Raw genomic sequence first — 20,773 nt, 5'->3', positions numbered from 1 at the left:
TAGAGCAGTGTTTCCCAACCTTGGCCACTTGGAAGAGATTTGGACTTCAACTCCCAGAATTCCCCAGCCAGCGAATGCTGGCTGGGGAATTCTGGAAGTTGAAGTCCAAATCTCTTCCAAGTGGCCAAGGTTGGGAAACACTGTTATAGAGGTTATACAGTACTGGAGTAAAATATATCAGAGAAAGAATAGAAATGGAAATTTAGGAATAGAATATATCAATTAGAGAATAGAAGGATATTATGAGAGTAGTACAAGAGGGTTAGAATAGAAGAATAATAGATATTAGGTAGAAAAAGCAAGTAGGATGCTTGGCTGCATAGCTAGAGGTATAACAAGCAGGAAGAGGGAGATTGTGATCCCGCTATATAGAGCACTGGTGAGACCCCATTTGGAATACTGTGTTCAGTTCTGGAGACCTCGCCTACAAAAAGAGATTGACAAAATTGAACGGGTCCAAAGACGGGCTACAAGAGTGGTGGAAGGTCTTGAGCATAAAACGCATCAGGAAAGACTTCCTGAACTCAATCTGTATAGTCTGGAGGACAGAAGGAAAAAGGGGAACATGATCGAAACATTTAAATATGTCAAAGGGTTTAATAATTTCCAGGAGGGAAGTGTTTTTAATAGGGAAGTGAACACGAGAACAAGGGGGCACAATCTGAAGTTACTTGGGGGAAAGATCAAAAGCAACATGAGAAAATATTATTTTACTGAAAGAGTAGTAGATCTTTGGAACAAACTTCCAGCAGACATGGTTGGTAAATCCACAGTAACTGAATTTAAACATGCCTGGGATAAACATATATCCATCCTAAGATAAAAATACAGAAAATAGCATAAGGGCAGACTAGATGGACCATGAGGTCTTTTCTGCCGTCAGTCTTCTATGTTTCTATATGAGATATAGGAGAAACAATAGGACGGGATGGGAGGCACGCTAGTGCACTTATGCACGCCCCTTACTGACCTCTTAGGAATCTGGAGAGGTCAACTGTGGATAGTCTGAGGGTAAAATGTTGTGGGTTAGGGGAAGATACGACGGAGTGTCTGGTAATGAGTTCCACGCTTCGACAACCCGATTACTAAAGTCATATTTTCTACAGTCCAATTTGGAGCGGTTAATATTAAGTTTGTATCTGTTGTGTGCTCCTGTGTTGTTGTGGTTGAAGCTGAAGTAGTCATTGACAGGCAGGACGTTGCAGCATATGATCTTGTGGGCAATGCTTAGATCATGTTTACGTTGTCGTAGTTGTAAGGTTGGGTGAATGTTGTTCAGTGGCTAAATTCTACTTTCTAATTTTTGGGTTTGATTTTACCGTCCATCTCAGATGCATAAACTTGAAGCCAGTTGTAACCTTTGCATGCCAAAATTTCTAATTTCTTCTTTCTGATTCTTGGGTGTGGTTTTTCCGCCCATCTCAAGATACGTAAACTCGAAGCTATTTGTAACCTTTGCATGCCAAATTTTTTTTTTAGGGGAAAAAAACAGAGCAGAATAATTTGCAGGGATCAGTCCTGCGACCCCAGAATTGGTCCTGTGAAGGAAAAGGCATCTGGAGACCCACAAGAGTCCTTGGACCCATTTGGAGTTGGTCTGCAGAAGAGAGAAAGGATGGAGACACAACCTTTTGCAAAAGAGGGAAGCCGAAAAGGCCCTTCAGCTGTTCAGCCTGGGAAGGTGGGAAAGCTCTGGACAAGGATTGGGCAGAAGATCCTGGAGGAGGAAACCATCCTCCCTTCAGAAGTTCAGCCCTGGAACTTCATCCAAAGCCAGGAGGCCGAAGGTCCCCGAGGACTTTGCAGCCGACTCCATGACTTTTGTAGGCGATGGCTGAAGCCAGAAAAGCACACCAAAGCCCAGATGCTGGACCTGGTTGTTCTGGAGCAGTTCCTGGCTCTTCTGCCGCCAGAGATGGAGAGCTGGGTGCGGGAGTATGGGGCTGAGACCAGCTCCCAGGCAGTGGCCCTGGTGGAAGGCTTCCTCCTGAGCCAAGCGGAGGAGCAGAAGGAGCAGGTGGAGTTGCAGGTGAGACCCTTTAATCTAGGAAGCTTAAAAGGAAATAAAGGATGTTTTTGAATACTTCACCCTTCCTTCTCAAATTTCACTGACATTCATTATATGTGTGTGTGTGTGTAAATTTTTTCCACATTAAAATCATATATACCTTCAATACAGGTATTGTGTGTGTGTGTGTATGTGTATGTGTATATATATATGTCACATGTTGGTTTTTTTTGTTGAATTTGAAAATTAAGGGAGACTAGGATAGATCTATTTCGGCCTTATTTTGGCCTCATCAGCTAGCCATACCCACTGGGACTGGAACCTGCAACCTTTGCCTTGTAAGGCAGAGAATTATCCTCTAGGCTACAGTTTCCAATCACTTACTAATAATGGTTAAGTTTGTCGGGGCGTCTTCTTTTTTCCAATGTTGTGCGTATGTTAGTCTGGCGGCCGTTAGTATTTGAATAATAAGGTATCTGTCTTCTTTGTTTAGTTTCTGTCTAAAAATGCCTTGAAGGAACAATTCTAGTTTAATTGTGATAGAAACATAGAAACATAGAACTCTGACGGCAGAAAAAGACCTCATGGTCCATCTAGTCTGCCCTTATACTATTTTCTGTATTTTATCTTAGGATGGATATATGTTTATCCCAGGCATGTTTAAATTCAGTTACTGTGGATTTATCTACCACATCTGCTAGAAGTTTGTTCCAAGGATCAACTACTCTTTCAGTAAAATAATATTTTCTCATGTTGCTTTTGATCTTTCCCCCAACTAACTTCAGATTGTGTCCCCTTGTTCTTGTGTTCACTTTCCTATTAAAAACACTTCCCTCCTGGACCTTATTTAACCCTTTAATATATTTAAATGTTTCGATCATGTCCCCCCTTTTCCTTCTGTCCTCCAGACTATACAGATTGAGTTCATTAAGTCTTTCCTGATACGTTTTATGCTTAAGACCTTCCACCATTCTTGTAGCCTGTCTTTGGACTCGTTCAATTTTGTCAATATCTTTTTGTAGGTGAGGTCTCCAGAACTGAACACAGTATTCCAAATGTGGTCTCACCAGCATTCTATATAGCGGGATCATAATCTCCCTCTTCCTGCTTGTTATACCTCTAGCTATGCAGCCAAGCATCCTACTTGCTTTCCCTACCGCCTGACTGCACTGTTCACCCATTTTGAGACTGTCAGAAATCACTACCCCTAAATCCTTTTCTTTTGAAGTATTTGCCAACACTGAACTGCCAATACAATACTCAGATTGAGGATTCCTTTTCCCCAAGTGCATTATTTTACATTTGGAAACATTAAACTGCAGTTTCCATTGCTTAGACCATTTATCTAGTAAAGCTAAATCATTTACCATATTACAGACGCCTCCAGGAATATCAACCCTATTGCACACTTTAGAGTCATCGGCAAATAGGCAAACCTTCCCTACCAAACCTTCCCCTATGTCACTCACAAATATATTAAAAAGAATAGGACCCAGAACAGATCCTTGTGGCACACCGCTTGTAACCTGACTCTGCTCAGAATACTCGCCATTAACAATAACTCTCTGATGTCTACGCTTCAGCCAGCTGCAAATCCATTGAACTATCCAGGGATTAAGTCCAATCTTCACTAATTTATCTATCAGCTTTTTATGTGGAACCGTATCAAAGGCTTTGCTGAAGTCCAGGTAGGCAATATCCACGGCACCACCTTCATCCAACACCTTTGTGACATAGTCAAAGAAATCAATGAGATTAGTCTGACATGATTTGCCTTCAGTAAAGCCATGCTGATTTGGGTCTAATAAGTTATTGTTTTTTAGGTGCTGGTTTATCCTCTTTTTGAGTAGAGTCTCCATCATTTTAACTACAACTGATGTCAAGCTAACTGGCCTGTAGTTACCAGCTTCTTCTCTACTGCCCTTCTTGTGAATAGGCACAACACTGGCCATTCTCCAATCCTCGGGAACTTCTCCTGTTAACAAGGATTGGTTAAACAAATCAGTCAGGGGGGTAGCAATGACAGATCTGAGTTCTTTAAGAACCCTGGGGTGGATGCCATCTGGACCCATTGCCTTATTTATCTTTAATCGTTCAAGTTCTTCTAAGACATCGGCTTCTAAGATCACTGGAGCTGAATCCGTACAGCTGGAAGCAATGCTATATCCCTCTATAGTATTATTTTGTAAGGTGTCTTTTGAGAAAACTGAACAGAAGTAGCTATTGAAATGGTCAGCGATCTCCTTATTCCCATTAATGCATGTATTATTCCCGGTACTAAGCTTCGTGATGCCGCAGTTTTTCTTCTTCTCATCATTAATATATCTGAAGAAGGTTTTATCCCCCTTCTTTACAGATTTTGCAATTTCTTCCTCTTTTGAGGCTTTAGCAGCATATATTATCTGTTTCGCCTCCTTCTGTCTCATTTTATATACCTCCCTATCAGCTATACTTCCAGACTCTTTATACCTCCTATAGGCAGCCTTTTTTTCATTGACTATAGCCCTTACATCATTGCTAAACCATAGCGGTTTCTTCTTCCTTTTACCTTTAGTTATTTGTCTTACATACAATCCAGTGGCTTTTAAGATGGCCTTTTGTAATACAGTCCACTGGATGCTCGCTCCTGCCATTTTATCCCTCCCCTTTAATTCATTATCTAAATATTCTCCCATTGCATTAAAATTTGTTTTTCTGAAATCCAATACTTTGGTTGCATTATAGGATTGCTCACAATGAGTTTTTACATCAAACCACAAACATAGATGGTCACTGCAACCTAAATTTTCTCCCACCTTGACATCTGAAACCCAATTCCCATTCGTAAAAACTAAATCTAGAATATTCTCCCCTCTAGTTGGTGTCTTAACCAGCTGTGCCAGAGCTGCTCCTGTAAAGGCCTCTACTATATTCTTACTTTTGCATGTAAGGGCACTGGGGATATTCCAGTCAACATCAGGCATGTTGAAATCACCCATAACCACAATATCTCCCTTTACTGCCATTTGGGTAATTTCATCCACCATCTTGTTGTCATATTCCTCGGATTGCCCTGGAGGCCTATAGATCACCCCAATTCTAATGAGATTAGTCTGACATGATTTGCCTTCAGTAAAGCCATGCTGATTTGGGTCTTTGATCTTTGTCGATATGACTTGGTCCATTATTCTTTTAATTTGTGTCCAAAATTTTTGGGCGTATGTACAGGTCCACCACAGATGATAGTATGTTCCCTGGTTCTTCTGACATTTCCAACATAGGGATGATACGTTTGGGTACATTTTAGAAAGCCTAGCTGGTGGAAGGTACCATCTACAGTGATCCCCCGATCATTGCGAGGGTTCCGTTCCAGGACCCCTAGCAATGATCGGGTTTTCGCGAAGTAGCGCTGCGGAAGTAAAAACACCATCTGCGCATGCGCAGATGGTGTTTTTACTTCCGCAGCAGTGAGGAGCCGAAGATTGGGGTTTCCCCACCGCCCACGCAAACTCCTCGCTGCCGCTCGGCCGCCCTTCGCCCGCCCATGCCGTTCGCTCGCGCCGCTTCCCAGCTGAGTCCTGAAGCCAATTCGCTTCAGGACTCAGCTGGGAAGCGGCAAGAATGAACGGCGTGGGCGGGCGAAGGGCGCGCGGGCAGGCAGGCGGCGGACAAGCCGTTCGCTCGCGCCTCTCGCTCGCGCCGCTTCCCAGCTGAGTTCTGAAGCCAATTCGCTTCAGGACTCAGCTGGGAAGCGGCGAGAATGAACGGCGTGGGCGGGCGAAGGGCGCGCGGGCAGGCAGGCGGCGGACAAGCCGTTCGCTCGCGCCGCTCGCTCGCGCCGCTCGCTCGCGCCGCTTCGCAGCTGAGTCCTGAAGCCAATTCGCTTCAGGACTCAGCTGGGAAGCGGCGAGAATGAACTGCGTGGGCGGGCGAAGGGCGGGTGGGCGGCAGCAAGGAGTTTGCGTGGGCGGTGGGGAAACTCCTCGCTGATGCCCGCCGCTCGCCCTCCCGCCAGAAAGAGGGGGAAGACCTAGGGAAGCCGCCCAGCAGCTGATCTGCCCGGCGCCATCTACGCATGCGTGCCCATAGAAAAAAGGGCGCGCATGCGCAGATGGTGTTTTTACTTCCGGGTTGCAAAATCGCCATATAGCCGTTTCGCAATGATCGGGATCGCAATACCCGGGGGATCACTGTATATATCACTTTGTATAGATTTTCCTTGTAGGATACAGCAAGTGTCATTTTGTAGTTAATTGTAAATATTTTTCCCACTCTGTAAGTTTTATTATGTATCCAAAGTTTTGTGTCCATGCAATCATGGATCATTTAACTTGCTCTTCTATGGTATCCCGTTTTAATAGATAGCTGTATAATTTAGAGATCATTTTTAGGTTAGATCCAAATATTATTAAGTCGAGAGGATTGGGGTTTTGAAAGCCAAATGTACTTTTGTGTTGTTTGTATTTTGTGTTTATTTGTATGTATGTGAACCAGTCTATAGGTATTCCGTTATCTTCTAATTGTTGTCTAGTGAGAATGTTATCATTAGGGTCTAGTAATTTGGAGTAGGTTATTATTTTTGGTACTGAAAGAGGGGTCTGGTAAGTAAAGGATTCATTTGGGAATAGCCATTTTGGAATTGCTAAATAATGATTATTTTTTTTAAATCTGTTGCCATGTCGGTATTAATGTATTTCTGATATAATGGTTTTTTAAGTATTTTGGTATTTTGTTTGGTTCTGCCATTAGGAATGTGTGCCATCCTGACTGTAAGTTAAATCCTTCTAAGGAAAGTAATCTTGTGTTTTGTAGAGTTATCCAATCTTAGATTTTAGTTAAAATAGTGGCTTGATAGTAAAGATAAAAATTGGGGAGGACAAAGCCTTCTCTTGATTTATGATCTTGCAGGTTTTTTAACTTTATTCTTGCCTTTTTTTTTGTCCAAATAAATTTCCGAATTAGTTTATTATCATGAGTTTTTTAATTAGGGCTTTATTGTTTTAGATCTTATATTTGACTTCTTTTTAATTTTATTGTATTTATATTGTTTATTGTAAGCTGCCCTGAGTCCTTTGGGATTGGGTGACTTAGAAGTCTAGATAGATAGATAGATAGATAGATAGATAGATAGATAGATAGATAGATAGATAGATAGATAGATAGATAGATAGGATGAATAACATGTAAAAATGAAGGTATAAAATAACACAAGAAAAATGAAGATTGAAAAATATAAGAAAACAGAAAGATTGAAATAGGCAATATATTTTTTAAATATAAATTTTATAATAGAAAATATGATATGTAACAAGAGATAAAAAATAGTGTCAATAGGTATGTTTAACTAATTTACTATTATTATATAAGTATATAATTTTTGTGAGCCACCCCGAGTCTTCGGAGAGGGGCAGCATACAAATCTAATAAATTATTATTATTATTATTATTATTATTATTATTATTATTATTATTATAAATAAATTGCTTATTGTTATAAAGATAAAATATATGTGTGTGAAGAAATAACATAAGTAGATTGCAATATGTAATTTTGAAATATATTTTGTATTTTTGAAATATATTTGATGTGGAAAAGAGGATAAAGAAATTGTAAGATGTTTTTTGATTAATGTTTAGGAAATAAGTGAAGTAAAATACAGTATATCGATATTATAAATATATAAATTGGAAAATGACTATGTGTTTGATTGATGGAATTAAAATAGGGATAAAATAAGAGGGGGAAAAGACTGAAGACAGATATTAAGAAAATTTGAGAGATGTATTGAAAATGAAATTATAATGGTTTGTAATTACAGTGCTACCTCTACCTAAGAACGCCTCTACTTAAGAACTTTTCTAGATAAGAACCGGGTGTTCAAGATTTTTTTGCCTGTTCTTAACAACCATTTTCTACTTAAGAACCCAAGCCCGGAAAAATTTCCCAGGAAGTTTGAGAGCGGCACGAAGGCCCGGCCACTTTCCTGCCATTCCCCCTTTAATCCCGGCCATCTCGGACTTTTCTGGGCTGCCGGAGGAGCCTTTTGGTGGTGCTTAAGGAGACTTTGGCAGTCCAGAGTGAACAAAGCATTTTGCTTTCTCTGAGCGCGTGAAGAGGGAATAAACCTCTGCCAGCGCCCAGAGAAATGAAACGCTCCCTTCACTCTGGACAGCGACTGTCCTCCTCTTCTTCTTCCTCCTCCTACCCAAATTCCGAGCTTTTATTTCTTTCCTAATGGGTTTGCATGCATTATTTGCTTTTACATGGATTGCTATGGAAACAATTGATTCTACTTACAAACTTTTCTACTTAAGAAACCTGGTCACGGAACGAATTAAGTTCTTAAGTAGAGGCACCACTGTATTTTAAAAATAAAAATATTGGTAAGAATAGTAAATAGATGTATTAAAGCAAATGCTCATAACATGAGAAGTTGAGACACCAAAAAACAAATAAAATTTATTTTATAAAAAATCCCCCAATATCCATCATTGTGGTTTGAGTAAGAAAACAATAGAACAATGTCTTACAAGCAATTTTTAATAAACAAACTGTGAGAATAATAATAAATGGAGAAATTATTGGTACAGTAGATATTACAAAAGGGAAAAGGCAAGGATGCCATTGTCGCCACTGTTATTTATCTTAACCTTAGAAATATTAATTAGCAGCATAGGGAAAGACAATAATATCACAGGTGTTGTGGTTAGCTCTGGCCCAGATCCTGCCCCAAGGAATGTGCAGGTGGATGTGGGGGAAACATCCACATGCCGCAGGCTTGTTTTGCTCCTGATGGAATCTGCCAACGAAGTCTCCTCTGACCAAGGAAGCGTGAGTGACAGGGAAGAGGGGAGTTTGGCAGATAGCCCAGGAGGAGATCAATCATCTGTATCATCCTTGGATTCTGAACAAGAATTAATGACACATCCACGCATGCGTAGAGTGATGCATAGGAGACAACAACTGAAGGATTATTACAAGAGAAAATGAGGCCACCTGTGGTTGGGTGGGGCTGCTGTAATTAGTGCTATGCTTGGTGTTTTAGCCTCATGGCAGTTTATCTGATTCATTGTTTCGTCAAGATCGTGGTTTTTGTGCTGTTCGAGATTATATGTGGACTCTCTGGACTTTAGAAATGGACTCAATTTCCCAGTTACTGGGTGAGCAATTGGACTGCATTTAACCTGTGCCTTGTGTGTACCAGAAAATCCCTTTGAAATTTAAAAAGGAAGCTGTTTCTGTTTTTCTGTTTATAAAAACTTTTGGGTTTTCCTTTTATCGTGTGGTGTGTGTCTTCCTGGACTAATTACCCTGCAATTACGGGCGGTTGAAACACACCGGCAGAACACACAGGTATAAAAATTTAAAAAGAATATAAGTTACAAGCATTTGCTGACGATTTGGTATTTATACTCGAAGATCCATTTGACTCAGGACCTAAACTAATTTTCAAATTAATATTTGATCTGGAAGCTGTCTCTGCCTTACTATAAATTGATATTGGAGGCTTTGAGGTTGTTTTCTGAATATAAGAATCCACTTAAAGTCATGTGATGTGTTCTCTACATGAGGCTACCTCTGAAAAGTGTTCGGAAACTTCAGATCGTGCAGAACGCAGCCGCGAGATCCATCGTGGGGCTTCCAAGATTCGCCCACGTTTCTTCAACACTCCGCAGTCTGCATTGGCTGCCGATCAGTTTCCGGTCACAATTCAAAGTGTTGGTCATGACCTTTAAAGCCCTACATGGCATTGGACCAGATTACCTCCGGAACCGCCTACTACCGCACAAATCCCAGCAACCAATAAAGTCCCACATAGTTGGCCTTCTCCGGGTCCTGTTGACTAAACAATGTCATTTGGCAGGCCCCAGGGGAAGAGCCTTCTCTGTGGCAGCCCCGGCCCTCTAGAACCAACTCCCCCCCCGGAGATTAGAACTGCCCCCACCCTCCCTGTCTTTCGTAAACTACTCAAGACTCATTTATACCGCCAGGCATGGGGGAGTTGAGATAGCCCTCCCCCCTAGGCCATTACAAGTTATGCATGGCATGTTTGTGTGTATGTTTGGTTTTATAATAGGGGTTTTAGTTGTTTTTTATTATTGGATTGTATATGTTGGTTTTTTTATTGTTGTTAGCTGCACCGAGTTTACGGAAAGGGGCGACATACAAATCCAATAAATTATTATTATTATTATTATTATTATTATTATTATTAATCCTGCTTCGTTTTTCCTTCCTCCTATTTGAAGTGCTGCACTGTGGAGATCAGAGATCCCGAGGGAAAGAAGAACCCATCATATCCCCCTCAGGAGCTATTTTTCAGCAGGATCCCTTGGGAAGATCCAAGTTGGAACTCCCCAGGAGGTAATTGAAGATCTTCCAATTATCCATCTGTCTTACCTGCATTCTCTCTTCTTTTCTAAGAATACCTCCTCCTATTTTGCTAATTATGCATTTTTAAATTATTTTATCATTCCAGAGAAACAAAGAATAAAGTTTTCTGGTTTTTATGATGGAGATCAAACAGCAGTTGGACTTCCAAATCAGGTAAGAAAGGGAAAAGTTATTAAATTTGTATTCTCCCTTCAGGAAGCAGGTATGCAACTGCTCTCTTCTATTTTCCCTCATTGTTTGGACTGAGTTATTTTTGTGTTGTTCAACACGTGGACAGCAGACTAACAGGTTCAAGTGGTTGTCAGCTTCCTCTGGTTCTCATCTTCTAGTAGGTACTCCTTCAACTTTGACTTTACAAGAAGCAATTTTTTAAAAGTCCTTCAAGAAATATGGTACAGTGTTCCCTCGATTTTTGCGGGAGATGCGTTCCGAGACCACCCGCAAAAGTCGGATTTCCGCGAAGTAGAGATGCGGAAGTAAATACACTATTTTTGGCTATGGACAGTATATCAAGCTTTCCCGTAACACTTTAAACCCCTAAATTACCATTTCCCATTCCCTTAATAACCATTTACTCACCATTATTACTGGTACTCGCCATTGAATAAGACACTTAGTGATCCTGATATTTATAAACATAATTATTTATTGACAATAATTATTTTTTTGTTATTTATTTGCAAAAATTATTAATTTGGCGATGACGTATGACATCATCGGGCAGGAAAAACCTTGGTATGTTAGTATGTATGATTGGTTTCTAAATTGGGGTTTTAAATTAACTTAAATATTAGATTTGTTTACATTGTACTATTATTGCTGTGAGCCGCCCCGAGTCTGCGGAGAGGAGCGGCATACAAATCTGATTAATAAATAAATAAATAAATAAATAAATAAGTAAGTAAGTAAATAATAAAAACCCGCAAAGTATTTTTTAATTAATATTTTTTGAAAAACCGTGGTATTGGCTATTCGCGAAGTTTGAACATGTGAAAATCGAGGGGACACTGTATATCACAGAAGTGGGTACAGCCCTGCATATTTTGTAAATATTTAAATATATCTTTTCATTATTTTATTATTATTTATTAGATTTGTATGTCGCCCCTCTCCAGAGACTCGGCGCGGCTTACAACAGCAATACAGAGTTGGCCTTCTCCGGGTCCCGTCGACTAAGCAATGTCGTTTGGCGGGTCCCAGGGGAAGAGCCTTCTCTGTGGCGGCCCCGACCCTCTGGAACCAGCTCCCCCCTGAGATTAGAACTGCCCCACCTTTCGCAAACTCCTTAAAACCCACCTCTGCCGTCAGGCATGGGGGAACTGAAATATCTTCCCCAGGCCTATACTGTTTATGTATGGTATGTTTATTATTATTTATTATTTAGATTTGTATGCCGCCCCTCTCCGCAGACTCGTTGTGTGCATGTTTTTTAAATTATGGGTTTTTAGCTTTCTAATTATTGAATTTGTATTATATATTGTTTTCTGTTGCTGTTGTGAGCCGCCCCGAGTCTGCGGAGAGGGGCGGCATACAAATTTAATAAATAAATAAATACATAGTACAAATCTAATGGTTTAAAAAGACAGTTTAAAACCCTTATAAAAAAAACAGTCATGCATCCCAAACAAACCATACATAAAATGAAACGGCCTGGGGGAATTAATTTCCCCATGCCTGATGGCAGAGGTGGGTTTTTAGGAGTGTGCGAAAGGCAAGGACACCCTAACAGCCTCCAGGCACAGGCACATCACTTCCACTGCTTCGTTGACTGGACATGGGATGGAGATGTACAACTGGGTATTGTTCTGGTTTCTGGTAGAAATTTAGTTATTAAAAATAACTCTTACTGAATGCAGTATTTCATAAACTTACTCGCTCCGGAGTGAAATGGAAACACATTTCATTTTGGAATTACAGCATTGAAACTCCGCCCTTCTTCCCCACTGGCCCCCTGACGTACCAAATACATCACTCCAGTATTTAACCCATTCCTCCCCTTAATATCTTTTTCCTAACCCCTGTTCCTTGCGTTTTTGGACCCTTCTGAATTGAGGATTGACCCAGCAAACGTCTGTTTCTTCCTCGCTAGATACTGGACTTATAGCCACATCCTGTGGCTGGCCTCCCACCTGTTCTAATACCTGTAACCCAGGGCCTACCACTAATTCATAAACACTATCTGTATCAGAGTCCTCAAGCTCTTCATCATCCTCCAACTGACCAGGAGGATGTACAACACGTATCATCAACGTACTGCACTGAGCAATCATGGGCTTCTCTAAGTATGCCCATATTACCCCAACACTCCACAGTCTGCATTGGTTGCCGATCAGTTTCCAGTCACAATTCAAAATGTTGGTTATGACCTATAAAGCCCTTCATGGCATTGGACCAGAATATCTCTGGGACCACCTTCTGCCGCACGAATTCCAGCGACCGGTTCGGTCCCACAGAGTTGGCCTTCTCCGGGTCCCATCGACTAAACAATGTCGTCTGGCGGGACCCAGGGGAAGAGCCTTCTCTGTGGCGGCTCCGACCCTCTGGAACCAACTCCCCCCTGAGATTAGGATTGCCCCCACCCTCCTTGCTTTTCGCAAACTCCTTAAAACCCACCTCTGCCGTCAGGCATGGGGGAACTGAAACATCTCCCCCTTGCCCATGTTGTTTTAGTGTTAGATTGATTGTGTGCTTGTTTTTTAATATTCTGGGGTTGGTATTTTTATGAATTTTTTAGCTTAAAATTGTAATTGGATTTGCTATTATGTATTGTTTTTACTTTGTTGTGAGCCGCCCCGAGTTTGCAGAGAGGGATGGCATATAAATCCAATAAATCTAATCTAATCTGATGATACCTCACCCCATGCCCTTGGATGATCTCACCCATGTGACGATACTGAAGAAATGACACTCAGCTACAATGTAAAGTAGTATGTATACAGCTTGTAGGGGACACAGTGGCTCAGTGGCTTAAGACCCTGATCTTGTCGATCGGAAAGGTCGGCAGTTTGAATCCCTAGCACCGCGTAAAAGGGTGAGCTCCCTTTACTTGTCCTAGCTTCTGCCAACCTAGCAGTTCAAAAGCATGTAAAAATGCCAGAAGAAAAATAGTTTCCATCCATTGCTTCTTAGAACAGTGCTATCGTGTCATCCCTCGGTCCTTCTTTTCATTAAAGCAGACATACCCAATTTTAGCTTGCAGTCCACTAATAATTTTTGTTGCTCTCCTCTGCACTTTCTCTAGAGTCTCGAACCTTTTTACATCTGGCAACCGAAACTGGATGCAGTATTCCAAGTGAGTTCTACCATTCTACCAAGGCATTATAAAGTGATATTATGTGATCTTCTGTCCCCCTCTTAATGCAGCCTATGTTTCTGTGGGACTATTTTGGAAACTGTAGTTACACTGCTGGCTCACATTTAAGTGTTGTTTACTAGGACTTGAAGATCCCTGTTTTTATTTATTTATTTATTTATTTATTTATTTAGTATCACCTATTCTATGCCTGTGCACTTAGTTTTTTCCCCTACATGTAGAAGTGCTTCGGAGTCTTCGGAGAGGGGCGGCATACAAATCTAATTAATAAATAAAATAAATAAACCTTACATAAATCATGGTAAATGATTTAGCTTTACTAGATAAATGGTCAAAGCAATGGAAACTGCAGTTTAATGTTTCCAAATGTAAAATAATGCACTTGGGGAAAAGGAATCCTCAATCTGAGTATTGCATTGGCAGTTCTGTGTTAGCAAAAACTTCAGAAGAGAAGGATTTAGGGGTAGTGATTTCTGACAGTCTCAAAATGGGTGAACAGTGCAGTCAGGCGGTAGGGAAAGCAAGTAGGATGCTTGGCTGCATAGCTAGAGGTATAACAAGCAGGAAGAGGGAGATTGTGATCCCGCTATATAGAGCGCTGGTGAGACCACATTTGGAGTACTGTGTTCAGTTCTGGAGACCTCACCTACAAAATGATATTGACAAAATTGAACGAGTCCAAAGACGGGCTACAAGAATGGTGGAAGGTCTTAAGCATAAAACGTATCAGGAAAGACTTAATGAACTCAATGTGTATAGTCTGGAGGACAGAAGGAAAAGGGGGGACATGATCGAAACATTTAAATATGTTAAAGGGTTAAATAAGGTCCAGGAGGGAAGTGTTTTTAATAGGAAAGTGAACACAAGGACAAGGGGACACAATCTGAAGTTATTTGGGGGAAAGATCAAAAGCAACATGAGAAAATATTATTTGACTGAAAGAGTAGTAGATCCTTGGAACAAACTTCCAGCAGACATGGTTGGTAAATCCACAGTAACTGAATTTAAACATGCCTGGGATAAACATATATCCATCCTAAGATAAAATACAGGAAATAGTATAAGGGCAGACTAGATGGATCATGAGGTCTTTTTCTGCCGTCAGTCTTCTATGTTTCTCACTGTTGATTTCATATTGTTAGATGGGGCCCAATCTGTCAATCCTTCTATGTACCTCTTGATCCTAACTCCTGGAGTGTAGTTATTCCTATCAATCTGAGCTTGTCTGAAAATTTGATGCTTTTCCCTTCTATCCCCTTATCTACATCATTGATGAAGTTGAACAGATCTTGCGAATCCTCCTGCTCTGTTCTTCTTTCTGTGTTCAGGAGAGTCCTGTGTCGTTCGAGGAGGTGGCTGTGTATTTCTCTGAAGAAGAATGGTCTCAGCTGGATTGTGACCAGAAAGCGCTGCATTCGGAAGTCATGCTTGAAAACCATAGGAATGTGGTCTCTTTGGGTAAGTGTTTTCTAGTCCCCAATCAAAGAGTTCAAGATGGCAGATTTCAGTTTGTTTTTTATTTTAAAAATCACTAATCAGATTATTATTATTATTATTATTATTATTATTATTATTATTATTATGTCAATACAACACAGCAAATGAGATCACTATGCTGGATTTCGTATTTCATCCCCAGTCGGGCGCTTCCCAAGCACCTAGGACTGCGTGATGTAGCGGCGAATTATGTTTGCCGATCCCAGTAATGCGGCCTTTTGCAATTGACAGATGAAGATTTTGTCAATTACAATGGTTTTCAAATGTCCGCTGAGATCCTTTGGCACTGCGCCCAGCGTGCCAAGTACCACTGGGACCACTTTCACTGGCCTATGCCAGAGTCGTTGCAGCTCGATTTTTAGATCTTCGTATTTCACTAATTCCTCTAGCTGCTTCTCCTCAATTCTGCTGTCTCCTGGGATTGCGATGTCGATGATCCATACTTTCTTTTTCTCCACGATCACAATGTCTGGTGTGTTATGCTTCAGAATTCGGTCAGTCTGAAGTCGGAAGTCCCACAGTAGTTTTGCTTGCTCATTTTCGACCACTTTTTCGGGCTTATGATCCCACCAGTTCTTTGTCACTGGTAAATGGTAGTTCCGGCACAAGTTTTTATTTATTTATTTATTTATTTATTTATTTAATTATTATTATTATTATTATTATTATTATTATTATTATTAATTGCATTTGTATGCCGCCCCTCTCCGCAGACTCGGGGCGGCTCACAACAGCAAAACAGTACAAATCCAATAGTTAAAAACAATTTAAAACTCTTAATATAAAAAACATAGACAAACCATACATAAAACGGAACGGCCCAAGGGAATCAATTTCCCCATGATGGCAGAAGTGGGTTTTAAGGAGTTTGCAAAAGGCAAGGAGGGTGGGGCAATCCTAATCTCCGGGGGGAGTTATTCCAGAGGGTCAGGGCCACCACAGAGAAGGCTCTTCCCCTGGGTCCCCCCAGATGACATTGTTTCGTCGATGGGACCCAGAGAAAGCCAACTCTGTGGAACCTAACCCGTTGCTGGGATTCATGTGGCAGAAGGCCGTCCCGGAGATATTCTGGTCTGATGCTGTGAAAGGCTTCATAGGTCATAACCAACACTTTGAATTGTGAGCAGAAACTGATCTGCAACCAATGCAGACTGCGGAGTGTTGGTGTAACATGGGCATACCTGGGAAAGCCCATGATTGCTCTCGCAGCTGCATTCTGCACGATCTGAAGTTTCTGAACACTCTTCAAAGGTAGCCCCATGTAGAGAGCGTTACAGTAGTCGAACCTCAAGGTGATGAGGGCATGAGTGACTGTGAGCATTGACTCCCAGTCCAGGTAGGGCCGCAATTGGTGCACCAGGCCACAGCTGAAAGATGGTTCTCTAACGTTAGCTGTGGATCGAGGACGCCCAAGTTGCGGACCCTCTCTGAAGGGGTCAGTAATTCCACCCAACCCACCCCAGGGTAATGGACAGACAGATGGAATTGTCCTTGGGAGGCAAAACCTACAGCCACTCCGTCTTATCAGGGTTGAGTTTGAGTCTGTTGAGAGCCATCCAGACCCTAACATCTTCCAGGCACCGGCACATCTACTTCCACTGCTTCGTTGACTGGACATGGGGTGGAGATGTACAACTGGGTATCATCAGCATACCCCGTGCCCTTGGATGATCTCACCCAGCGGTTTCATGTAGATATTAAATAGCAGGGGGGAGCGGACCGACCCCTGAGGCACCCCACAAGGGAGAAGCCTAGAGGTCGACCTCTGACCCCCCACTAACACCGACTGCGACTGACCGGAGAGGTAGGAGGAGAACCACTGAAGGACAGTGCCTCCCACTCCCAACCCCTCCAGCCGGTGCAGAAGGATACCATGGTCGATGGTATCGAAAGCCGCTGAGAAGTCAGATACAGTGGTACCTCGTGATACGAACCCCTCACCATACGAACAATTTGAGAAATTAACCCGGGGTTCAGAAATTTTTTGCCTCTTCTTCCGAACTTTTTCCATCTTACGAACCCACCGCCCGAACGGCGAACCTGAAGTTCGGCAAAAGTTCAGGTTCGGGTGGCCACCGAGAAGTCCCGCCGCCCAGCTGTCACCTTTTGAAACAGCCGGGGGGCTTCTCGGCATCCTCCCGAACCCGAACGCCAAACCCGAACTTTTGCTGAACTTCCCGGTTCGGCATTCAGGAGGCCACCGAGAAGCCCTGCCGCCCGGCTGTCGCCTTTTGAAACAGCCGGGGGGGCTTCTCGGCGTTCTCCTGAACGCCGAACCTGGATGTTCGGCAAAAGTTTGGGGTCGGCGTTCGGTTCAGGAGGACGCCGAGAAGCCCTGCCGCCTGGCTGTTAGCTTTTTAAAAGAGCCGCGGAGCTGTCGGGCCGGTCGGGAGGCTAGAAAGGAGGTGGGGAATCCCAATAGGGAATTCCATGGGCGGAGCTTTGACGTCACAAAGATGTCCTTCCTGGCCGGCCGAACCATTGGGAGAACGCTGAGAAGCGCCCGGCTGTTTCAAAAGGTGACAGCTGGGCGGTGGCATTTTTTTTTTCTTGCACGCATTAATTCGTTTTACATTGTTTCCTATGGGAAACAATGTTTCGTCTTACGAACCTTTCGCCTTACAAACCACCTTCCGGCACCAATTAAGTTCATAAGACGAGGTATTACTGTATTATCTTTTGGGAGGGAAAAGGAAAGGACCTGGTCTACTCATAGTCTAAGGAAGGAAAGAGTCTATGTCTCTTTGTTTAAACGCTTTCTCTGCCGTTTCTTATCTGTATGTCTCTCTTTTCCTTTGTAGGTAATAACAGGCAGGACAATCAAGAATCCTGTAAACTGTTCCAAGTGATTGATGCTAAAGATGGAACCAAGGCGTTTGGATTTCCAATGGAATTTGAAAGCCACGAGTGGAACCAGCCAAATAATTGGAATCAGGAAAGCTCATCTTCCACTGATGCTCTGATGCGTGACTTACTTTCCCAACAAGAGAAAATAAGGAAAAAGTATATTGGGAAAAGTATGAAGCCAATCAAAGCTAAATTACATGTAAATGAACGCTATATAACCCAGAACAAAGGAGAAGATGCTATACGAAGTTACAACGGAACATTCATATTTTCTCTTGGAAATAACTTCCTTACCTCTCACAAAATGATTGACGCAAAAGAGAAGCCTTATAAATGTTTGGAATGTGGGAAATGTTTCAGAACGAATGGGCAGCTTACTTGCCATGAAAGGATTCACACGGGGGAGAAGCCATACAAGTGCAGAGAGTGTGGGAACAGGTTCAGAAGATATAGTAACCTTATTTCCCATAAGATGATCCACTCGGGAGAGAAACCATATAAATGCCTGGAGTGTGGAAAGACCTTTGCTCTGAGCAGTAGACTTACTATCCACAAAATGATCCACACAGGAGAGAAACCGTATAAATGCCTGGAGTGTGGAAAGACCTTTGCTCTGAGCAGTAGACTTACTATCCACAAAATGATCCACACAGGGGAGAAGCCATTTAAATGCCTGGAGTGTGGAAAGACCTTTGCTCAAAGATGTCACCTTATTTCCCATAAAAGGGTCCATTCAGGAGAGAAACCGTATAAATGCATGGAGTGTGGGAAAACCTTTACTCATAGCAGTGGACTTACGATCCACAAAAGGCTCCACACAGGAGAGAAACCATATAAATGCATGGACTGTGGCAAGACCTTTGCTCAGCGCAATTATCTTACTTCCCATAAGATGATCCACACAGGAGAGAAACCATATAAATGCACGGAGTGTGGGAAAGCCTTTACTTATAGCAATTCACTTACTATCCACAAAAAGCTCCACACTGGAGAGAAACCATATAAATGTATCGAGTGTGGAAAGGCCTTTGCTCTCGGCAGTACACTAACTATCCATAAAAAGACCCATACAGGAGAAAAGCCGTATAAATGCATGGAGTGTGGGAAAACCTTTACTCATAGCAGTGGACTTACTATCCACAAAAGGCTCCACACAGGAGAGAAACCGTTTAAATGCATGGATTGTGGAAAGACCTTTGCTCAACGCAGTTATCTGGCTTCCCATAAAATGATCCACACAGGAGAGAAACCGTTTAAATGCACGGAGTGTGGAAAGACCTTTGCTCAAAGAGGTCATTTTATTTCCCATGAGATGAAACACACAGGGGAGAAGCCGTATAAATGTACGCAGTGTGGAAAGACCTTTACTCGTAGGAGTGTTCTTACTATCCACAAGAAGCTCCACACAGAAGAGAAACCCTACAAATGCATGGAGTGTGGAAAGACCTTTGTTCTGTGCAGTAGGCTTAGTGCACACACAAAAATACACACAGGAGAGAAGCCCTATAAGTGCATGAATTGTGGAAAGACATTTGCTCGGAGCTATGATCTTACTTCCCACAACAAAACCCACACGGGAGAGAAGCCATATAAATGCATGGAATGTGGAAAGAGCTTTGCTCGGAATGGCACTCTTACTTGCCATAAAACGATCCATGCCCGGGAGAAACTATATAGCAATAGCCATTCCACTTAACCTCGTATACTGTTCCAAACTGTTTTGCAGCAGACGCTGAACAGTTTACAAAGTCAACATATGGTCAAAACGTGCCTCAAAAACAGTAGTTATGGACGGGATCTTCGATTTTAGTTTGGCTAGTCTAGACAAAAGAAGGATTACAAGTGACATGATAGCAATATTTCAATATTTGAGAGGCTGCCACAAAGATGAGGGGTTAATTTCCCCCCCCCCCCCCCCAAAGCATCAGAGGGCAAGACAAGAAACGAGGGATGGAAGCGAATCATGGACAGAAGCAACCTGAAATTTCCTTACAGTGAGGACAATTAAGCAGGCAGAAGACAGCAGGAGGACACATCCTCCCCACCTGCTCCAGGAGGGAAGGCAAAGGGCACACCATCCAGTTTATCCATCTGGCTGGAGGCAGGAGGTGGGAGGGACACGCGGTCTGAACATTGGGACCGGAGCTCAGAGTTTGCAAGTGGGCTCGGCTGGGCCGCTTAGCAGGGAGAAAGACTCCTGCCTTTTTAGTTCACTTCAGCATGGGATGGGAACACAGAAGGCAGAGAAAATATGTACTTCTCAGTGTTCCACCCTCCTTTGCATCCCAGAATTTTATACTATGCCCTCTATTCCCTTTCTCTCCTCCCTCTCTCTTCCCTCCCTCCCTCCCTCTATCTTCTTCCTTCCTTCCTTCCTTCTGTTCTGTCGGGCTCTCTGGTAGACTCCTTCCAAAAATTCACAGGTACAAATTTCAGACAAACACACGTTTGGAAATTCAAAACAATGTTCTTTATATTGAAAATTCACTTAACCTAAGCCCTCTTTTGGTATAGCAAAGAGCACTCGTCTCCAACCAAACTGGTAATTTGTACAAGTCCCTTATCAGTTCTGTGATACTTAGCTTGCAGCTGTGAGGCAATTCACAGTCCTAGAGGATGCCAATGAATTTGTGCAGCTGCTAAGGACCAAATTGGAGAATACTTCCCAGAGAGAAGAAACAGAGGCCGAGATTAAGGACCTGAAGCAAATGGGTCGGCCTGCGAAGGAGTTGTC

General features: G+C 42.3%; 1 protein-coding gene across 2 annotated transcripts in view; it reads left to right on the top strand.

Moving 5' to 3' along the window:
- LOC139162886 (zinc finger protein 107-like) overlaps positions 1-20,455 on the top strand; it is a 37,340-nt gene extending 16,885 nt beyond the window's left edge. The window contains exons 2-7 of one of the 2 annotated variants that reach the window (XM_070743785.1): positions 1,480-2,029; positions 10,238-10,352; positions 10,468-10,535; positions 13,624-13,674; positions 15,024-15,153; positions 17,994-20,455. In XM_070743785.1, coding sequence (XP_070599886.1) covers positions 1,480-2,029; positions 10,238-10,352; positions 10,468-10,535; positions 13,624-13,674; positions 15,024-15,153; positions 17,994-19,735 — 2,656 coding nt within the window. In that variant the 3' untranslated portion in view covers positions 19,736-20,455. The remainder of the gene's footprint in view (positions 1-1,479; positions 2,030-10,237; positions 10,353-10,467; positions 10,536-13,623; positions 13,675-15,023; positions 15,154-17,993) is intronic. The other variant, XM_070743786.1, reaches the window with a different exon arrangement.
- The last annotated feature ends 318 nt before the right edge of the window (positions 20,456-20,773 follow it).

This window comes from Erythrolamprus reginae, chromosome 2 (assembly GCF_031021105.1).
Source record: "Erythrolamprus reginae isolate rEryReg1 chromosome 2, rEryReg1.hap1, whole genome shotgun sequence".
In the NCBI taxonomy this organism is placed as follows: Eukaryota; Metazoa; Chordata; class Lepidosauria; order Squamata; family Dipsadidae; genus Erythrolamprus; species Erythrolamprus reginae.
Note: the sequence above shows the minus strand (reverse complement) of the source record. Positions and strands in the feature narration are given on the sequence as shown.